This window comes from Camellia sinensis, chromosome 6 (assembly GCF_055761805.1).
Source record: "Camellia sinensis isolate YWXY chromosome 6, ASM5576180v1, whole genome shotgun sequence".
Taxonomy (NCBI): domain Eukaryota; kingdom Viridiplantae; phylum Streptophyta; class Magnoliopsida; order Ericales; family Theaceae; genus Camellia; species Camellia sinensis.
Window position 1 is genome coordinate 113,811,671 of NC_138966.1, and position 22,383 is coordinate 113,834,053.

Genomic DNA, 22,383 nt, shown 5'->3' on the forward strand with positions numbered 1-22,383 from the left:
AATAATAAACTACTACCCATGGCCCAAAGGTTCAAACCTAGGCTCTGATACCAAGCTGTGACGCCCTAAATTTTTTTTTTTTTGAGACATCATAAGACTTTAACTAACAATAACTTGCTAGATAAAATTTTAACTACTAATTAGGAAATTTTAAATTCTTACATAGTCAAAGTCCAACAACCAAATAAAACTACAAGTTTACACACAACATCACAACATAGTTAATTTCTAATACAAGGGATAACAGGATTTTATTTTGATAAAATCTTGACTCTAAGTCAGCCAAGGTTCGATATTGGCAGCAGCTCCAATTTCAGCCTCAGTCCCTTCTTCGACATAATCTGGCATGAAACGCCAGGGCAACAAAATATATGCCATGAGTTTTGCAACACAGTAAGAAAACGTAACCAACCTATCATTCTTTTTAAGAGAAAAATAATAATATTCTAAACATGAGATAACAATATAATTATACACAGAATTTACAACCATTAGAATAATTTCAGTAATTTTTTTATAAATTAGGTGACACTCAAAATCTCACCAAAGAGATTTAACTTACCAACCACTAAGCATGGCAACGGTTAATTTGAAACCCTCCCTTGGTCAAATAGTTAAGTGTTACCAACCGTAACTACCAGGGATGCCCACGTCCGGAGTTATATACCCAAGTAGTGGCATCCGTGGTCTGCCCCAAGGAAACGGTTTGCCAGGGGGTAAGTAACCTCCCTGTGTGCCACCTGCACATCTACCTTTATTCCAAAACCGAATACCGAAAAGGGTTCAAATAAGTCCCGTGCCATCTTAGAGTTTCGCAACATAATTTACGTAAGAATTCTCAAAACCAGGGCTCACCCTGAACAACCGGTGTTAACCGTCAACTCTTAATTCCGTACAGTCTTTAAACCAAGACTCACCCCGAACAACTGGTATTAACCGTCAATTGTTAACTTTGTATATGCCGTTAATCATTTCAGTTAATTTTGATATTAATCACAAATAATTCCAAATTTTTAATCACAAGTAATGTTATACCAACTCATTAAAATTCCTAATCATAAAATATTACATGTGTCACACAATACTAAATAAAAGTACAGAATTTAAATAAATAATTTATTTAAACCATGGTATGAAATAATAACTTAGATACAAGAATTAAACCCTAAATACGCACATGCACAAATTTTTGATTTACAAAATTAGACTAGCAAAATATTAAAGTAGTGATTTTATTCTGTCCAGAAAAATTTTCAGAGTATATATCCTGCAAATAAAATTATAAATGCATTACTTATACAACTCTAAAATTCATATCAATCTACAGGATACTCAATAAACATGTTATGGTTATTTTTCAGAAAACATTTTCCAAAAATAACTTATAAATAATTCTAAACAAATTCCAAGGGTGTTTATGACACAGATTTGTCACATTTCCTTACATTAATTCCATGCTTAAATTTATAGATCAAACCCATAATCTAAAAATTTATCATGAAACTAGACTTCTCAAATTTCATCTTTTAGTTAGAAATTACTAGATTTGGCTTAGCATAGAATTTTAAATAAATTTTCAAATACATGGTAAAATCTGTCTCACAGTTTCAGATTTAGTTAGAAATTTGTATAAATTCGTAAAAAGCTCAAAAATTGTTTCCAAATTTTTTTGGATAAACTAGACATCATTATCAACAACTTTGTAGAAGAAATCATCTCGAAATTTTGAGTATAAAATTATCTACAAATTCGGGTAACATGATGGCAGATTCAAAACAGATTATTCTCAACACAGTTTCAGATTTAGTCAAAATTTTGTATAAATTCGTAGAAAGCTCGAAAATTGTTTCCAAAATTTTCTGGATAAACTAGACATCATTATCAACAACTTTGTAGAAGAAATCATCTCAAAATTCTGAGTATAAAATTGTCTAACAATTCGGGCAACATGCTGGCAGATTCAACATAGATTATCTTCAACACAATTTAGACAATGTATCATATGTACACAATCTGAAAATTTCAATTATGTAAAAAAAATGAGAGGATTGAGAGGGTTTTCTTACCTAACAGTAGGATTCAAATGGTTGATAAAATGGTAGAAAATTTTTACTTCCTTAACCTTCCTCTCTTCTTCTCCTTTTACTGTTAGCTGAGATTTTTTTTTTTTTTTTTTTTTTTCTATTTTTCCCTCACTTGTACGAAAGAGCAGACCAAGCCTCTCTTTGCATGGGATTTTGCTCAGCCATTCATGGTGTATATATGCTGAGCTCCCTCCCTCTCTCTCTCTCTCTCTCTCTCTCTTTTTCTCCCTCTCTTTATACTTCCCACTACACTTATCCTTAACCCAAGAATGATAATGGGATGGAAGTTACCAAGCTTACATGCAAGCTTGCATGTGGCATATACTGCCACCGAATCAGATTCCTCCGTTTTTTTTTCTTTTCTTTTTTTTTAATTAATAAATTATAACAATAGTTATTAAACATCCACAACATTTTTATTCTTAATAAGGCCTTTGTTAGTGATTGAATTGAGTTAATTTAAAACTAGCATTTACACTAATATACAATTCAGATAGACTGTAGACAAAATTAATTAATTTATTTATTTATTTATTTTCTTTAAAGAATAATTAAAAGATGGGTTTTCACAACAAAACCCATTTCCCTTGATTTATGTTTAATTCTTGTTTTTATCTATTTGTTTGATATTAGTTTGATTTTGTGTTTACATAAAGATGATAGATTAATTTTAATTATTTTGACTAGTGGTGTATGTAAAGTTTAGGGTTCTTAGATAACTGACTGATTTTAATTATTTTGTTTAGTTGTGTATGTAAGGTTTAGGGTTTGTAGATGATTGATTAATTTTAATTATTTTGATTAGTTGTTTATGTAAGGTTTAGGGTTTTTAGATGATTGATTGATTTTAATTATTTTGATTAGTTGTATATGCAAGGTTTAGGGTTTTTATATGGATTGATTTTATGATTGTAATCACACTCATGATTATATAAAATTAAAACAAACTTAGAATCCATAGATATTGGTTAGAGGATGGATTGATTCGTTATTTTTATTTGTTTATTTTTATTTGATGTTGGATTGATTTTGTATTTGCATGTAGATGATGGATTGATTTTAATTATTTTGATTAGTTGTATATGCCATGTTTAGGATTTTTATATGGATTTATTTTATGGTTGTAATTACACTCGTGGTCATATGAAATTAAAATTAATTAAGAACCTATAGATAAATTCCTTATACTCCACCATGATTCCGTGGATTGTTGTTTTATTTGAGTGATGGTGAGAAAGAGTGTATAAAAAAAAGTGAGAATTATGAGATTTATTTGAATGCCTTAGGCTCGGCATTGTTATGTTTATTCTCATGTGTGAGATGTTGTGTATACATATATTGTTGCCTCGTTCTCATGAGTAGACGAGTGCTTTGATCTGCGCGCGTACGTATATGCTAACCATCCGAAGAGTGTGAGTCAAACTCAGGACGATATCCCCGTGCAAGTTTTGCTTCGGAGCGGTGTTAGGTATACGGGAGGCACATGGGATATATGTGTAGGCCGGAAGGGGAGGGCCGAAGTGGTGGGGTTAAGGAACAAAGACTTTAATTATGAATTTATTAGTATAGTGTGTATGGTACTGTTATGTACATGATAAAAAAAAGAAAGAAAAGTAAACGATCTTGATAAATTATGAAATTTGAGGAGAGGTATGTATATGTGATTTTGGACAACTCTTGTGTTGTAGCTTTTTATTAAAAAGATCGATTAGAACTTATAATCGGATGACCTTGGTTATTGTCGGTTTGATTCACTTTGGTAATGCAGATTTTATAGGCTGTTTTAACCACGAAACGAGTTCATTTTTATTGGTTTCGCGTAAATTGAAATAAAACATTATTCTGCACACTTTTCATGTTTTGAACTTTTTCGGAAAAAATCATCTTATGGCAGTTTTTGTTCGTTTTCAGCTTCATATTTTTCGATTGAATTCCGTCTAGATTTTTAGATCAAGTTTTTCTCTTAACCTGTTCAGTTTCTGTTAAATTCGTTCACATTGTCTTTTAGGAAATTTGATTCTGTACAACTTTCGTTCTTTGAGTTTTGATCAATTCGAATTATTTAAGTATAAAACGGTGTAATTTTATTTTTGTTTCAACAAGTTACTTATGATTAAATTATACTAACTTTATTTGTTTTGCAGGATGGTGGGTCTTACTAACTTTTTATGCAGGGCTGACCCACCATATTTTTATTTCTATATTGTCTATTCTATAATCAATTTATATTTCGTTGTATACGGACAAGAAACTAAATGCCACCGTATCTCGGGAAACTACCCATTCGTCTCGGTGCGGTTGGAACTACTTGTCTTGTCCCGTGATAAGAAATAATGTACTTTTTGTTTGTGTCTGGTAGACACGTGGGTGTCAATTCTTGTACTTATACCAGTATACCTGTATACTGACCCGTTTTGTTTCTTGGCAACTCGAGTGCGTTCTGTTTGAGCGCAGCTGAGCTTCTTTTGCAGGATTAGTTGAGGCTACGGTGGTGATGAGAAGTAACTATAGTTTTTGGGCATATCTCTTAGATTTCTTTTGTTTTCTTGAGCTTAGGGTTGTAATAGTTTATGTATTTATTTATTTTTATGATTTTAGTATTGGAATAATTTGGCATGGTTTGTAACCGTACTTTATTTAAGCTGTTTGGACTAGTTGTTGCTACTTTAATGTTGGAGGTATTTGTTAGTTATGAATTTATAGTGGATGGTTTAGTTTGCGTTTAGTTTTTTTGTTTCACCCCTAGGATTTGGATGATTGAATATTAATTGGGGTTTAGTCCTAATTTAATATTTAATTGTCCAAATTTTGGGGCGTGACAACAGATTTCGCGCCATCTCGCGCGCAGGGCCGGGACGTTCGGGTACGTCTACAGAGACTAGCTGAGGTGGCAACTTGCACATGCATATACTCACAGCTTCCACGTTTCTCTGGTGTGTTCCTTTAGCTCGGTATTGTTGTGCCTCAGCTTGGCCCTCTATGGGATTGCTTGTAGAAATGGACCAGCTCAGTATGATATCTTTGTGTGGGCTAGGCCTCTTTTGGGTTCTATCCAAGGGTCAGGTCCTACGGCTCGGCCCAGCCTAGCATCGTGGCTGGACTGACCTTTCCACTACAGGTTGGGTCCAAGTGCTTGAGGACTTGGGTGGATTGTTAACGATGTAATTGGACTGAACCGACTAGCCCACTTGCTTATCCTACTTGAGTCTAATGGATTGGGCCGGCCCAAGGATAGGATCCGACCCATTTCATATTTAGTCCCTTCACACCATATATTTCCAATTCTAATTTTTTACAAGGTCAATTGTAAAAACAAAAATTTTATATTAAATATTTAAGATTTTGTGCGTAATATTAATTTAAAAATTATTATCTATTATTATTGATTATGAGGGAAAAAATTTCAAAATTTTAATTAACACACCCTTCTAAATTATTTTTCTGGATCCGCCACTATCCTCAATAGTAATTTTTGCAAAAAAAAAAAGAGAAAAAGAAAAAATCGGTTTTGCTGAGTCCACATACATCATATACGTGATTAGTTGTTTAACAAATTAATTTAATTAGTTTATCTCTCATTTATTTTTTATTTTTTATTTTTTATTTTTTGGGAGTAAAAAAGAATAATGCTTGGGACCCCCTTTTGGGGGTCACCCCCTCACCCCCTTTGCCACGTGGCAGGGGGTGATTGGTAGAGCAGGAAAAAAAAGAAAAAGAAAAAGAAAAGGTGACCAATGAGAGAGAGAGGGGGTCAAAGGGGGTGGGAGAAAAAGAGGGATGAATCATTACTCAGTAAAAAATTGCCGACTTTGCCAGTGCACAGTCTCATTTAACGTCGCGGTACATTCCGCATCTAGAAAAAAACGTCTGGTGCATAATCAGAATAGGGAAACGCCATGCATTTTATCACAAAATATGAAATTTTATTACAAAATTTTGTAATATTAATTATAAAATACATAATCTCGTGATATGATAAAAAATATCATAATCATGCCATAAACTTTTACAATATTAACCAACAAAATTTTCACATTTTATTACGTCAATTTGTGACGAGATTACGTAATTTATAACTGATTTTATGAAATTTTGTGATAAAATTATACATTTTTGTGACAATATGCATATGGTATACACTCCTAAAAAGATGCACATCATAGAATTTCCAATCAAAATAAGATGTGAGTTTGGCCTTATTTGAGAACTTTGATTTTTAGTTAAAAAATTACTATAAATTATCATATCATTCTCCAATTTTTCTGCTAGCTTTTTGTTAAAAACCAAGTCAAAGGGTGTTTAAGACCTTAGCCTTTTTTCTTTTTATTATTATCTTTTTTTTTGCAAGGCCAATTAAGGCTGAAAATTAATGAAATTGAATAGTAAATTACTCAAACTTGATTTGATAATTTAATGATTTTAAAATTATATTTAAACTTACTTATTTACCTAACAAGTCTAGCTCAAACAAACTTTTAATAAGTAGGGATGGTCATTTTCTTCCGCCCCGCTCCTTATTTCCCGGCCTAATTAAGAAATGAGGCGAAGACGAATTTTGCTTTCCTCACCCCGTTTCACCAAAACACCTCCCTGATTATATTTTTATATATAATATAATATATAATATATTTATTTTTTACTATAATAAAGTTAAAATATTATACTTAATATTCATTTGTTTTCTATCTTATATAACATAATTCTCATTAAGTATAAATTATTATTCGTAATATACTATATTATCTATAATTTTTATTAATATTTTATTTTTCCACTTACAAAATTAATCCACCTCCAGCTCCACACCCGCCCTGCTTCCGTCACTTCCCGTTTTGCCCCGCCATGATATGATACGGGACGCGGCAAATTTTTATAAATCCAATCTAAACTCGACCTGTGAAAATCCATCAATAAGTCTGACAGGAGTTGAGCTCAAGTAACTTAGGTAGCATTTGGTTTTCAACTCAAATCATGATTCGAATTAAAAAATTTCAAAACTCTTTTCAAAATTCTATTTTTTTTAAAAAAAATCAAAAAAATATTTTTTTATTTTATGCTTTAAAATTATTTTTTATTATTTTTTATTTTTTTGGAAAAATATTTTGTTATTTTCTTAAGTATTAACCAAATAATTTATTATGATTTAGATATGTATTAACCAAATAATTTGTAATGATTCGAATTAAAAAATTTCAAAACTCTTTTCAAAATTCTATTTTTTTTAAAAAAAAAATCAAAAAAATATTTTTTTATTTTATGCTTTAAAATTATTTTTTATTATTTTTTATTTTTTTGAAAAAATATTTTGTTATTTTCTTAAGTATTAACCAAATAATTTGTTATGATTTAGATATGTATAGACGATCTAAAATTTTTTAAAATTTTAAAAATTTAAAAATTAAATATTTAAAAAATAAAGAAAAAAATATTCAAAAAAAATTGCAACAAATATTTTAAATATTAAAATATTTAATGTAAAAAATAAAATATATATTTTAAAAAAATATAACCCGCAAATGTTGTAAATACAGCATACATTTAAAAAATAAATAAATATTTACAATAAAAAATATTTACCCTAAGAAAATAAATTAAGAAAATATTTAAATATTTAAAAAAATTAAACCCAAAAAAATTCAAAATACAATTCAAAACTTAAAATACTATTCAAAACTTTTTTCAAAACTCTTAACCAAATAAGTTCTCTCTTTTCAAAACTTAAAATATAATTCAAAACTCAAATCATGATTCAAAAGCTAAACCAAATAGAACCTTAATTTTTTTTTATAGTGCATATAAATTTATCAAATTGAATAGTTAGTTGTTCAAATTTAACTTAAAATTTTAATAAATTTATAAATATATTCAAACTTAATTTATTTATATAATGTGTCAATTTTAAGTAATCTTTTCATGCACAGAAGAACATGACTCAAATTGAAGTAATATGATTTGTCTAACCCAACTCTAAAGGGCACTTTTGGGAAGTGGGTTGGTAGTCAACATGTAACTTTTAACTGATTTTAACTCACATCATTTTTAATATTTTTTACACATTTTTTTATAAAAAATAAAAAATCAACTTTCACCTACCTTCTTATAATAGGCAAAAGACAACAAAGTTGCCACATATATACTACTTTTCTTTAAACACATTATGGCATAGTTTGGAAAGTTGGTTTTGGTGGATTAGGGGCTAAAATAGTCACAAAAAATAAAATAGGTTATTTTAGTCACAAAAAATAAAACATCAAATTTAACTCATAATCATTACACTCTTTTCTCATAAAAAAAAGTCAAAAAGTTAAAAAGTCTTTCCCAAATTAGATTTTTTAGTCTCATGCTAAAATAGTCAAAAAGTCAACCCAGTTTCCAAACAGAGACTAAATGCGTGAGAGAGAGAGAGAGAGAGAGAGAGAGAGAGTCATTTCTTTTTCTAATAGGGCATCGACGGTGAAAATGGATGGGACCAGCCCACGATATCTTTACCACCAAACAAAGAAAAGAAAATGTGAGGATGATAGTTACCAGTACAGATTGGGATGCAAAGATTGAGACGTGAATACAATAAGCAGATAATCTTCTCTCTCACCTCTTACATTATAGGGATAATTGTTGAAAAATCTAATTTAAGGAGGATATAAGATATTAAATTTAGTAAATATTTTTTATTAGTGAGAAATTCATCATTTGTGAAATAGTTTGGTAAGAAATCATTTTGTTTATTTTGAAAGAAATTTTGTTTCCAATGTTATCCTTTAATTTATCTGTTGGCTTTTTTTGATTATTTGTTCAAATTTATATCCATCTATTTCAAATTATTTTGACTATCTGTTGAATATTTTTTCCTATATGTTCAAAATTTGTGGGTTTCTCTCTCTATTTGTCTAAAATCTGTTTAATTTTTTGTTGTTTATCTGTTCAAATTTTTGACCATCTGTTCAAATTTTTCCCCAATCTATTCAAATTTTTGATATTTTCAATTCAAATTTTGGTCCAATCTGTCAAATTTTTGAATGTGTACTGAAGCTTCGTTTGGCATTAGCTAATATAGTTATTTTTTTGTGTTGAGACTTTTTTAGTTAGCTTTGTTTGGTTTGAATTTTTTGATTTTTTTTTTACTTTTGTGAGAAAAAAAATATAATGATTATGAATTGAATGTGATATTTTATATTATTAGCTTATTTAGCCTGTTTTGCCATTTTATGCTCTTTTTTTTAGCCTCAAAATATAGCCAAACCAGGGCTGAGAAAAAATGATGCTGAAACTCTATTTTTACAAAAGTCAAAAAAAAAAAAAAAAAACTATTAAAATAGCGTGGCAATACCATTTTTTAGGAGACCTTTGACAAGATTAAAACTTATCTCACAATTTTGTACTTGATTTTTAGTACAATTTTTTAGTATATCATCACTCTATTTTATTATCACCCACAATGGGTAATGCTATGCTCAAATTGTGTGTATTCTTGTTATGTATTTTTATGGTATATTTATGTATTTTTGTGATAAATATTACATATATTTTTAGTTGAATTATAACAATTTGTGATTCAGAAATAAAATTATATAAATATTATCACAAAATGCATAACTTTATTTCTAAATCACAAATTGTCATAACTCTGAAAGAAAAAATACATAACATTTACTACAAAAATACGTAATATATATCACAAAAACGCGTAACAAGAGTATATGTGGTACATGTCTTTTGGAGATGTATATCATAAAAATATAACATATTTTATAGGGTTTATATATAAATAATTTTTAGGACTAAGGATTCTCTATAGTGTATTTTATTAGAATGATCTTTTGGATTGAAAGTTGAGGGTTCAATAATCATTTCACTTTTGAATTCTCAAACCTAACCTTATTACTCTACAATCACAAAATAATAAAAATCACTCTAGAAAATCCTGACTCAATTTTTAGAGTTGTGGGAGATGGGGATTCACTGTTGAAGTGGGAGTTTTTAAAAATATAAAAGATAAATAAATAAAAAATTACATACAAGTGATGTGTCAGAAAAAAATTTACAAAAAAAAAAAACAATAAATTTTATAAATATTAAAAATTAAAATCGTATACTTTTCACTATTATGTAATATTTTTTCAAAACTCCTCCTCAATAGTAATTTTTCAAAAAAAAAAAAGAAAAAGAAAAAAATCAGTTTTGCTGAGTCCACATACATCATATATGTGATTAGTTGTTTAGCAAATTAATTTAGTTAGTTTATCTCTCTATTTATTTTTTGTTTTTTATTTTTGGGAGTAAAAAATTGCTGACTTTTCCAGTGCACATAGTCTCATTTAACGTCTCGGCACATTCCGCATCTAAAAAAAAGGTCTTGGTACATAATCAGAATAAGGAAATGCCATCATTTTATCACAAAATATGAAATTTTCTGACAAAATTTTGTAATTTTAATCACAAAATACGTAATCTTGTGACGTAACAAAAAATATTATAATCATGCCATAAACTTTTACAATATCAGCTAAAAAAAAATTCACATTTTATTACGTCAATTTGTGACGAGATTATGCATTTTATAACTGATGATATGAATCTTGTAATAAAATTATACATTTTTGTGACAATATGCATATGGTATACACTCTTAAAGAGATGCACATCATAAAATTTCCCATCAAAATAAGATGAGAGTTTGGCCTCATTTGAGAACTTTGATTTTTAATTAAAAAATCACTGTAAATTATCAGATCATTCTCTACTTTTCTAGAAGCTTTTTGTTAAAAACCAAGTCCAAGGGTGTTTGAGACCTTAGCCTTTTTTCTTTTTCTTTTTTTTGCAAGGCCAATTAAGGCTGAAAATTAATTGAGTCAAATTGAATAGTAAATTATTCAAATTTAATTTGATAATTTAATAATTTTAAAATTATATTTAAACTTAACTTATTTATTTAATGAATCGAGCTCAAACAAACTTTTAATAAGTAGGGATGGTCATTTTCTCCTGCCCCGCCCCGTTTCACCCGAACCCCTTCCCGATTATATTTATTAAATATATTTATATATATAATATAATATCATATATATTTATTTTTCATTATAATAAAGTTAAAATACTATACTTAATATTCATTTATTTTCTATCTTATATAATATAATTCTCATTAAGTATAAATTATTATTCGTAATATATTATATTATCTATAAGTTTTATTAATATTTTATTTTTCAACTTACAAAATTAATCCGCCTCCCACTCCACACCCGCCCCGCTTCCGTCACTTCTTGATTCGCCCCCCATGACATGATACAGGACAAGGCAGATTTCTAAAAACCTGATCCAAACCCAACCTATGACAATCCACCAATAAGTCTGACACGAGTCGAGCTCAAGTATCTTAGGTAGCATTTGGTTTTCAACTCAAATCATGATTTGAATCAAAAACTTCATAACTCATTACCAAATACTTTTCAAATTTCTATTTTTCTAAAAAAAAAAATCAAAAAAATAATTTTTTATTTTATTCTTTAAAATTATTTATTATTATTTTTAAAAAAATATTTTTTTATTTTTAATTTTGAGGAAAAATATTTTTTTATGTTTTTGAAAAAAATATTTTGTTATTTTTTTTAAGTATTAACCAAATAATTTGTTATGATTTAAATATATATGGGCAATCTAAAAATTTTTAAAATTTAAAAAAAAATTAAATATTAAATATTTAAAAAATATTCAAAAAAATTTGCAACAAATATTTAAAATAAAAAATAAATAAAAATATTTTTAAAAAATATAACCCACAAATGTAGTAAATACAACATACATTAAAAAAATAAATAAATATTTAGAATAAAAAATATTTATCCTAAAAAAATAAAATTAAGAAAATTTTTAAATATTTTAAAAAAATTAAACCCAAAAAAATTCAAAATACAATTCAAAACTTAAAATACAACTCAAAACTTTTTTCAAAAATTATAACCAAAAAAATTTTCTCTTTTCAAAACTTAAAATATAACTCAAAACTCAAATCATAATTCAAAAATTAAACCAAACAAAGTTTTAATTTTTTATAGTGCATATAAATTCATCGAATTGAATAGTTAGTTGTTCAAATTTAACTTAAAACTTTAATAAATTTATAAATATATCCAAACTTAATTTTTTTATATAATGAGTCAATTTTAAATAATCTTTTAATGCACAGAAGAACGTGACTCAAACTTGAGTAATATGATTTGTTTAACCCAACTCTAATGTTGTGTTTGGTTGATGAATTTAGGAAGGAACTTGAAAAGGAAAAGGGAAAAGATGTTTCCTAAGTGAAATGTAAATATATTTTTTCACATTTCACCTAATTTTTTTTTTTTCGTTTTCAAATTTCTTCTCAAATTTCCAAACCATACACAACATAAAGGGCTCTTTTGAAAAGTGAATTGGTAGTCAAAAGTCAACTTTTAAATCACATAATCACATTATTTCTCATATTTTTTACACAATTTGTTTTATAAAAAACCAAAAAAATCAACTTTCACCTACCTTCCCGTTGTCGGCCAAAGACAACAAAGTTGTCACATATGCGCTACTTTTCTTTAAACACATTAAATGTGAGGGACAGAGAGAGTCATTTCTTCTTCTAATAGGACATTGACGATGAAAATGGACGTGGCCAGTTCACGTTTCTTTACCACCAAACAAGGAAAAGAAAATGTGAGGATGATAGTTACCAGTACACATTGGCATGCAAAGATTGAGATGTGAATACAATAAGCAGATAATCTTCTCCCTCACCTCTTACATTATAGAGATAATTGTTGAGAAGTTCACAATCAACAGAGGATATAAGATAGGAAAATGACTCGTAGCTCGAATTCGGTGGCCCGAATTCGGCTTAAAACCTAAAACGACGTCGTTTTGAGTTTTCAGTTTCGATTTTTTTTTTTTTTTTTCTTCGGCCTTTTCTTTCTCTTCCTTTTCTTTCTTTCTTTCTTTTCTTCTTCTTCGTTGAACACAGGAGGAGCAGAGGCGAGAGAAAAACAGAGTCGTCGTCGTCGTCGTCACAGCTCGTCGCTTGTCGGCCGATTGTCGCATCACAGCCCCGCCTCCGCCTCTGCCTCCGCCCGCCGCCGCCTTCGCCTCCGCCTCTGCCCGATTTTGTTGCCTCCTCCAGTCCGCTTCTTCTTCCTCTTCTTCTTCTTCTTCTTCTTCTTCTCCTCTTCTTCTTCTTTTTCTCCGAATTCGAGCCAAATTCGAACCTCCAAATTCGAGCTACGAATCAGAACCGTATAAGATATTAAATTTAGTAGATATTTTTTTATTAGTGAGAAATTCACCATTTGTGAATAGTTTGATAAGAAATCATTTTGTTTATTTTGAAGAAAAATTTATTTCTAATTTTATCCTTTAATTATCTGTAAACTTTTTTTTGACTATCTATTCAAATTTATATCCATCTGTTTCAAATTATTTTGACTATCTGTTGAATTTTTTTCCTACATGTTCAAAATTTGTGAGTTTCTCTCTCTATTTGTCTAAAATCTGTTCGTTAAAATCTTTTCTTTTCTTTTTTTCTATCTGTTGCAAAATAAATAAATAAAAATCAGATCATTACCATCAAAACCACATACGACAACAATGACGACGACAACAAAAACAAAAACAAAAAAATCCTCAAACATCTCTAACAAACTTTTTGTTTCATCTCTATCAATCTGCATATCAATTTTATTTTAGATAAAACTGACTGTTCCATTCTTCCCGGCCCACCACATAGAGGTAAATATATCTACATCAAAACAATGGTAGAAAAAATCATGAAACACTATTATCACCTCGGTTCAATTACAGAGCTTCCAAAGACAAATGCATACTACTATACACTATTATTGGCCAGCTAATCATAGAAGTTACAATCCCAAGAGTCATAAAACGAAATATAAAAAATCACTGCCTAGTCTATGAAATCCAAGCAACTACTATTAAGCACTAAAAATGTGTGATTTTATCATATATGAGTGTATGACCTGCTCCTGTTATTCCCTTCAGAGCATTCTAAAATAATGCATAGATTACAAGTTTATCAATTTTATCTGTTGCTTACAAATTAGTAAAATGCACAAACAACTATTCAACAGATCAAATATATACATATATTGCACTAAGGTATAATAGATCAGATCTATAGACATATATATATATATAAGAGATTGACTGTTCCATTGGCTTGGTCCTAAGTGCAACGCCGTTGTATGGTGCTACTGGCACGGTGGTGCCATAGATGAAGGGGAAGAACTAAAACACCGTTGATTTGTTGTTGATCTGTGATGATCTTTGGGGAAGAAGACAAGGACGGGCGTCCGTGATATTTGTCAGTGGCAGCAGAGTAGGTGATGTTGCAAACAAGAAGCTATCTCGACCAGTTCTTTCCATTACTGAATCTACTTCAACCAGATCTATCGCCATTTCCAAATCTCCAACTTTGCAGTGGATGAACGACCACCTCCGCCACCACAGCCACTGTAGTCGAGGAGGAAGGCAGTGGCGCCACCAGTGACAGTAGATTTTAGAGAGAGGAGAGCGAGGCCATTGGAGAAGAGATGATGGAGAAGAGAGATGTGGTTGTTGAGAGAGAGAGAGTGGTGGAACTGAGAGGAAAAACCGTGTATACGATATATATATATATATGGATAGTTTGGACATTTTACACTAGCGTGTCCTCATAGACAAAGTATTTTAGCACCTAAATCTTTGGTCAAGCAAAATTTAAATTTGAATTTATGAACCGAGTGCCCTATATTATATAGCGACTAAATATAAATAAAAATTTAAATAAATAAATAAATAATCTTTATGTTATCAATCCAAAAGTATCTTCAAAACACCAACTCAATACATATTCGAACCAATAAAAATAATAATCATAAGATGGATGAATCAATAAAACCGAACTCCAACTTTGACCAAACTTGGTAGAGCCTAGGTGAAAGATAAAATTGTTGGAAATTGGGTCGGGTTTAGAACCCATAACCGATTAAGTAGCCCATAGTAGTATAACCCAAAACCCATTACGAGAGACCCAATCAAAGTGAACTTGGATTTACTTATCTTGAAGATAAGTGTGATCAACTCACTATCTCATGGTTATACCACTTCCATATAATATACATATTATATGGTGAGAGTTAATTTAAACCGTATTTGATCAATCTCCGGTAGTCTTCTCTATTTTTTTTCTCCATAAAAATAGATAATAACTTTTGTACTGTGAATAGAGTGGGTAGTTCTCTAATAGTTCTACTCCACTGCTGGAAATTATTCGAAAATATTAATGAAAGCACGTGATTTACCCACATGATCCATGAATTCGGTTTGAGCGTAAAAAGTACGTCTAAATCCGTTTATTTCCACGGTGTATTATTTCTTATTTCTCCTACATCAATAACATCCATTCTCATGCGAATAAAGGGACTGAGTTTATTTTGATTCGCATACTATTTCCATCCCCTCATAAGTTATACCTAAGAAGCTAAAAAAATTAGTGCAAAGTCGGCTAATATCCTCTCATTTTCTTCACATTTAGAGAGATCTAAAATCCAACCTCATTCTGATCAACAAACTGAAACATAAAAAGGCTGTAACTGCAATCTATCCCGACTCACAGAGAAAGTCATTATGAAACACAAATCATTTAACATTATTGAAACACATGTCTCAAGCAGAATAATAAAAACAGATCTGATTGTAACAATAATTTTACAACAAACTTCTATTTCCTGAAAAATAAGAAAATCTCCTGCAGTACTTCAAGGAAATTATGAAATCTAGTTCATTCTCCTCACCACCTAGACCCTTTTTTTGTTTTTTGCATTCCTGAACTTTTCATAGTTAGTATATGGCCCAGGGTTGAGCAATCTAAATTGCATGCTCTAAATACCATACATCAAAGAAAAACTCAAGCTAGGAGAGAAACATATGAATGTACGTATGAGCAAATGTGAGAGATTGAACTCAACCTGGTGTCCTCATCTAAAGCCTGATTACCTCTTCCTACCACGAGGCCCAGAACCAGACCTTGGGCCAGGGTACTTTGAAAACTGTAGTCGCAAGTAGGCAGAATCCGGATCATGCTCATCCATCTTATAGCCTGTGCAATGCAAATACAAGTTAAAATCTCAAGTCATTTCAACCAACTCACTTGAGGTAATGCACTACATGTTGATAAAGCATGGACGCTCCAAAACAAGCGCTGTAGCAGTGTCAGACACGCCGGAGACATGGGACAAGTTGGACACGTATGGTCCCTTTATTTAATAAATTTTTTTCTGGGGATACACAAACAATTTTTTTCCCCCTCTTCTTTAGTACTTTTGATAGTTGTCGGATGTTGAATGTCTATTACTTTTTGCTTAGATTGTAATGATGCATTGGATGATAACTTCATTATCTCAAGTTCACACTTACCGTTTTTGCCTTTTTATAGATGATCTATTAATTATTTAAATTTTGTGTGTGTGCATGTGTGAACATAATATTAATTAACATAGCAAATACAAAGTGTTAGTTTCTATTAATTTTGATTATTTGTCAACATATATTAATTTACATAGCAAATAAAAAAATATTTTTTATTATTGTGTCTGTGTCTTTATTTTTTTGAAATCACCATGTCCCATGTCCGTGTCCTCATTTATTTATTTATTTTTGAAAAATCACATTGTCCAGTGTCCGTGTCGATGCTTCTTAGAGGATAACTAAAAATCACTATCTAAACACAATAGCTACATCTTGATAGACAACTAAAAGACGACCTAAACACAATCACTATCTTAACATACCCCCTTACAGTGACAGAGTAGCATACTACTACATTAACTCATATAACATGTATTCTACCATCTTTATGAACAATTCAGCGGAGACCGAAAAACTGTCAATATTATAAAGAAATTAGAAGGTGATCACCTTGCAAGGCACTCAAAGCAGTCGCTGCACAAGCTGGATTGGTGAAATCCACAAAACAAAGGGTAAGTGGGTCGCCACGCTGCAGAAAAGGTTGAGTTTTATTAATGAAAAGAACCACACTTTCAGACAGGTAAATGTCATTAATGATAAACAAAATAAAGCCAAGAAGCGCAATTAAGTGATATATAAAAATTCATTACAGACTTACATGTCTGGACTCCTTGCTCACAAGTCTCACTTCTTTATACCCCACAAAAGGACGAAAAATATCTAATGATGAGGTAAAAGAACGTCACCAAATCAAAAGGCAAATGTCAAAGATAATATGAAAATAATTGTCATTGACTTATCCAGAACTCCAAAATATTAAAGGATACGAGCTACTTCTCTCCTCTTGCTGTCAGGAGGAAGCCCCTCCACATATAGAGTATTGGAAGCATCTGAAGGGAGAGGCAGTGTCTCACGGGTCGGCCTGGGCATTGCATCCACTGGAAGACGACCATCAAAACCCATGCCTCGGGGATTTAGTGGATCCATGGGAAGCCGACCATCAAAACCCATGCCACGACCATCCAATCCAAGATCTGGACCAGCAGCCCCAGAACGACCCATTGCAGCAGGATCAGTTAATGGACGATCAAGCACTCCACCACCAGCCATCCTTCCTAACCCAACTCCGCCAAATTTACTAGCTTCTCCAGAAGAAAATGAGGTAAATTGCTACAAAAAACAACAAAATGAATGTTTTAGAATACAAACAGGTAGATGCATGGTTGAGCAAAGGTTAACATTTGAAAGGGTACTGCATTCTGGAGATAGTTGTCATATGCTGATCCAATTGTTTTTGAGTCCTTTGAACCATGTGGTCCACCACGATCATCTCTTCCTAAATAGCTATGCATCTCATGAGCTGAGGGCACCAGAGAAGGTGGAAGATCTGCAATCAGTAAGAAAACAGACTTCAATTTCATTCAATAATATCTAGCTTTATAATGCAGTCTGTTGATGATAGATAAGTTTCTAATGGCTTTCAAAGAACAAAGTGAGATTCTTTTTATTTCCACTTTCAATAAACAGCTGACACAAAACAAATTTATGGGAGAAGAAAATGCAATTACAATGAGGAATCTGCAGTAACTCAATATAACAGTAAGAACCACTTTATGAGATCTAATTCAAAGAATAAAAGTAGGAGATTATCACATCTATGCCATAGCCATAAAAACAGCAGACAACGAAGATAATATTCAAAATCTATAAAGCAAAACGTAAAACATTGCACGATAAATAAAATAGCTAGTAGTAGTATGAGTTTTTTTTTTTTTTAAATATTCTAAAAAAAAAAAAACAATTTAGAGAATTGACCCACTTTTCAAACTATTTGGGAAACTAACCTGCTTTTTAAAATCGCATTTTGAAAATACAATTTTAAACTGAAATTGCATTTTCAACATGCAATTTCACCTTGCAATTGCATGATGAAAATGCAATTTCAAAAAGTGAAGTCCATGTCACCATAAATTGCATTTTCAACATATGATTTCAAGGTGAAATTGCATGTTGAAAATGCAATTTTAATTTCAAAATCGCATTTTCAAAATGCGATTTCAAAAAGCAGGTTAGCTTCCCAAATAGTTTGAAAAGTTGATCAATTCTCTAAATTATTTCATTTTATTTTTTTGAATATTAAAAAAAAAAAAAAACTCATAGTAGTACATCTTACAAGTCCAGGAAGGGTTTGACCAAGCAAAGTTTCAAAAAGTCACACAGATGGATGAGAGAGAACAAAAACTAGAAAGAGAGATTAAAATGCTGGTCTATCTTACATAGACTCATAAATGTAAGAAGTACCTGTGTCGGACACTTAACATTTGGGTAAGGATACAAAATTTGTATCCGACATGTTATCAGGCACACACCTAACAAGCATATTTAGAAGAGACCACGTAACATAGAATTAAACTGATTCATAGCTACATTATCAAGACTAAAAATGTTTGGTTTAAGGATTTACCTCAAGATTCCTCATGGACTCTACAAAAATTATTCGACTTAAGGATCTTGGCGCAGCGTTTGATTAAATGTATAGTTGGGAGTGGTGCTGATACCTTTCTTTGGCTGGACAATTGGCAGCCAATAGGGCCCTCATATCAGCGTTTTGTGGAGAAGACAGCTAGAATTGTGGGTGGTGCTTTATTGGCAAAAATGGACTCTATTATACATAATGGCACTTGGAATTGGCCTAGGATCAGAAAGAGAGCAATTCAACCTGTTATAACACATACCCCTCTGAGCTTAAAGCCTAATGTTGTTGAAGATTCTATGACTTGGGTCCCTGCTACTAATGGTGATTTCTCAGTAAGGTCTGCTTGGAATGCCTATTAGAGAGGTAAGGGATACTGTTCCTTGGCATGATTTTGTCTGGTTTAACAAGTATGTTCCTTGATGGGCTTTTATTCAATGGTTGGTTTGTTGGAGCTGATTAGCAACTAAAGATCGATTACTAGTATGGGGATTGCATGTTGACCCTATATGTGTCTTGTGTCAGCAGTGTCTGGAAAGCCATCAACATCTGTTTTTTGAATGTGAGTATTCTAGAGTGATATGGGCTAGAATGCTTGATAGATTCCGAATAAGAAAAAGCCCTAGGCCTTGGGATCTTGAACTTGGATGGGTTGTGCAACATTTGACTAGGAAATCTTTTTACACTGATGTGTATAAACTGGGTTTTGCAGATACTATTTATCATATTTGGGCTGAAAGAAATGCCAGAATTTTCAGGGGAGGAATCAGAGATTCTGGGACTGTGTTTCTTGCTCTAGAAAAAGATATCAAAGATTGTTTAAGTTCGTGGAAGCTGATTAAGAATACATATGAGAATCGGTTGACTTGCTTAACCTGGAATGGATCCACTAGGATATTGATAGGCCATAGAATAACTACTAATCAGGTTTGAGTTTAATAGGTGTTGTGTAGTTTGGTTGGTTTGCTTTGATTGCTTTTTATACCTATTTTGCGATTTTAGTTGTTGTTTAGAAGGGGTATGCCCCTTTTGTTAGCTGTATTGGCTTTGGTTTTCTGGAATAAGTTTCAATTTACCCCCCCAAAAAAAATAAAACATAGAATTAAACTCTAAAACCATATCAAATAGGGCAAAGGGCCAGCATCCAAAAAAGTATTCCATTTTTTTTTTTTTCGGTACAATGTCTTGGTGTAAACACTTCTATTAATTTTTAATGAGGCAACTAGTGACAACCTCAAAGAGAGAAAGAAGGCAGTTAACGCCGCCTTGATGTTCAAGCTGAAAAATCCTTTCTTATTTTTTTTTGGAAGGGTTAGCCCTTTAATATCATGTTAGAGAGGGAAGGCAACTAGATATCTCTGCCAATGTACTGCTCTTATAAGTTATATGTATGGTTTTACTTTAGCATTGAACGAAGTCAATGATAAATCACCATAAGCTCTTTATATGCATGCTGCTCCCGGTGGATGCAGTAACTTTTCCTTTTTTCCTATTACGGGTGTTCAATCATGTTATATGGGTCATACAAATGGGAGGTCAATGCTAATATATCACCATAAGCTCTCATCAACTGAAAACCTTGCATTACTCAGGAGTTTCTCAAAAAGTGTTTTAAGTGGAGCATCTAATTCATGGCTGAGTTGAAATTACTGAAATTATACAGTTTATAAGCAGGTGGTTTTAGAGTAAAAGAGCGAGAGAAGAATTGACAGACATGATGAGTTGTGGTTGTGGTATAGACTACAGAGACAAAATTGGAGGAAAAGAATAAAAGGAATATTGTCTTTTTGCAAAAACTGTTAACAGTTAGAATTTGCACTTTAATGGGTTATGCTTGACTTTTGAACCATATGATGAGAGGTGTTTTGGGGCCAAACCACATGAGATGGTGTAATTACCCCAAAATTAAAAACTTCCTGTTGGAACTAATAATAAAAGCACTTCCAAATCATCACTACATTACCATAGCACAAAAAGGATTCAAACCTAGTATATTCACTAGTCTAATAAAAATGATTACATTAGACTGCAAAACTAAAATATCAGGCTCTTATTTGGTAAATTTGTCATTCTAAAGTCAGAGGATATGGTTTTTAGAGATTTCAAGTGGCATCAACCCCCAGCCTTGTGGCGTGGGTTCGAGTCACAGGAATCATCCTCTCCACTAAAAAGTCAGGGGAATGTTGTCTACCAAAACTCTGTTGTACGTCGGAGCCTATGTCAGAAGGGTTATGTTACGATATACTGAAGACTTTCATACTAACAAGTAACAACATAAACACACATATACTCATATAAAGATTATATTTTTTTTTTTTGTTTTTTTTTTTTTTGGCCTTAGTAGCTTTGATATGCAAATACGTGGTTACATCACAAATTGAAAGAGAGTATTTCAGTCACAAAGTCCTCCCAACCACATTTCAACCATGTCCTTCCATACAATTTTCCTATTCACAATTTTTTCAAAAAGTCAATTTATACAGCCAACACAAACCAATTGAATGCGGCACACACCACTCCACTACTCGCATCAAAACAATTATATACATGTGTGTGCATGTATGTATAGAAGAAATTCAATATCAAAATCAAGAATTGCCAATTTTACCATAGTCAGTGCGAGGTCGCTTGAACATCCCAGCGGAAGGATGCATAGGCTGTTGTCGATTCCAGTATCCATCCCCCATTTCCTCTGCCAAACACTAACCTAGTTTATATATATATAGATACACAAATGCACATACAGAGAGAGAGAGAGAGAGAGAGAGAGAGAGAGAAACCCTAGCTCGGCTCAGACCAGGCCTGCGAACTGTTTGGAGATCGCTCTTTTGTCTCTCCCAGACCTTTTTATTAGTTTGGAGTACTGAAATATCATTTAGGACTCGTTTTGTTTTTGTCTAAAAGTAAAAAAAAATATTAAAAAAATTAAAAAATTTATAATCTATATCAAAAGTTAAAGATTTTTTTTTTATTTTTTATACATCTTTTTATGAAAAATCAAAAAATTATTTCAAACATACTAAGTTTTTTATTTCATATTTTAATTAAAAAATTATTAAAATAGCATGTTACCAAACGAGGCATTAATATGTTAAAATTATAAGATTTGTATCAATTTATACCGCTAATCACAAATTAAATTTTAAAATTTGTAAATTATTTTTAAAATTATTCCGTTTGGCTATAATATATATATATATATATATACACATACATATGAAATATCAAAATAAAAATAAATGTAAAAAAAATTAAAATATAAAATTTATTACAAATTAATAGTTGTATACATAAAAAATATTATGTAAAATTAATTTATATTATATATATAAAAAA

The 22,383-nt window shown here is 31.0% G+C and overlaps 1 protein-coding gene across 3 annotated transcripts; it reads right to left on the reverse strand.

The window, feature by feature from the left end:
* Positions 1-15,732: 15,732 nt before the first annotated feature.
* Positions 15,733-21,939, reverse strand: LOC114263402 (RNA-binding protein 2). 3 transcript variants are annotated; one of them, XM_028203927.2, is made up of 7 exons: positions 21,828-21,939; positions 21,656-21,739; positions 17,828-17,961; positions 17,402-17,744; positions 17,233-17,294; positions 17,025-17,103; positions 15,733-16,206 (listed from the first exon to the last, which is right to left on the reverse strand). In XM_028203927.2, the coding sequence occupies exons 2-7, from the start codon at positions 21,732-21,734 to the stop codon at positions 16,100-16,102; spliced, it is 804 nt and encodes a 267-aa protein (XP_028059728.2). In that variant the 5' UTR covers positions 21,735-21,739; positions 21,828-21,939; the 3' UTR covers positions 15,733-16,099. The 3 variants fall into 3 exon arrangements, with proteins under 3 accessions (XP_028059728.2, XP_028059729.2, XP_082733083.1); XM_028203928.2 differs by having other exon boundaries at positions 21,656-21,749; positions 21,828-21,914; XM_082876957.1 differs by lacking the exon at positions 21,828-21,939 and having other exon boundaries at positions 21,656-21,821.
* Between the last annotated feature and the right edge of the window lie 444 nt (positions 21,940-22,383).

Coding starts and splice junctions, on each gene's coding strand:
- LOC114263402 (XM_028203927.2), bottom strand. CDS start 21,734: ATGGGGGATGGATACTGGAATCGACAACAGCCTATGCATCCTTCCGCT. Junction 17,962..21,655: donor GCGACCTCGCACTGACTATG/GTAAAATTGGCA, acceptor TACTGATTGCAG/ATCTTCCACCTTCTCTGGTG. Junction 17,104..17,232: donor TGAGCAAGGAGTCCAGACAT/GTAAGTCTGTAA, acceptor CCTTTTCTGCAG/CGTGGCGACCCACTTACCCT.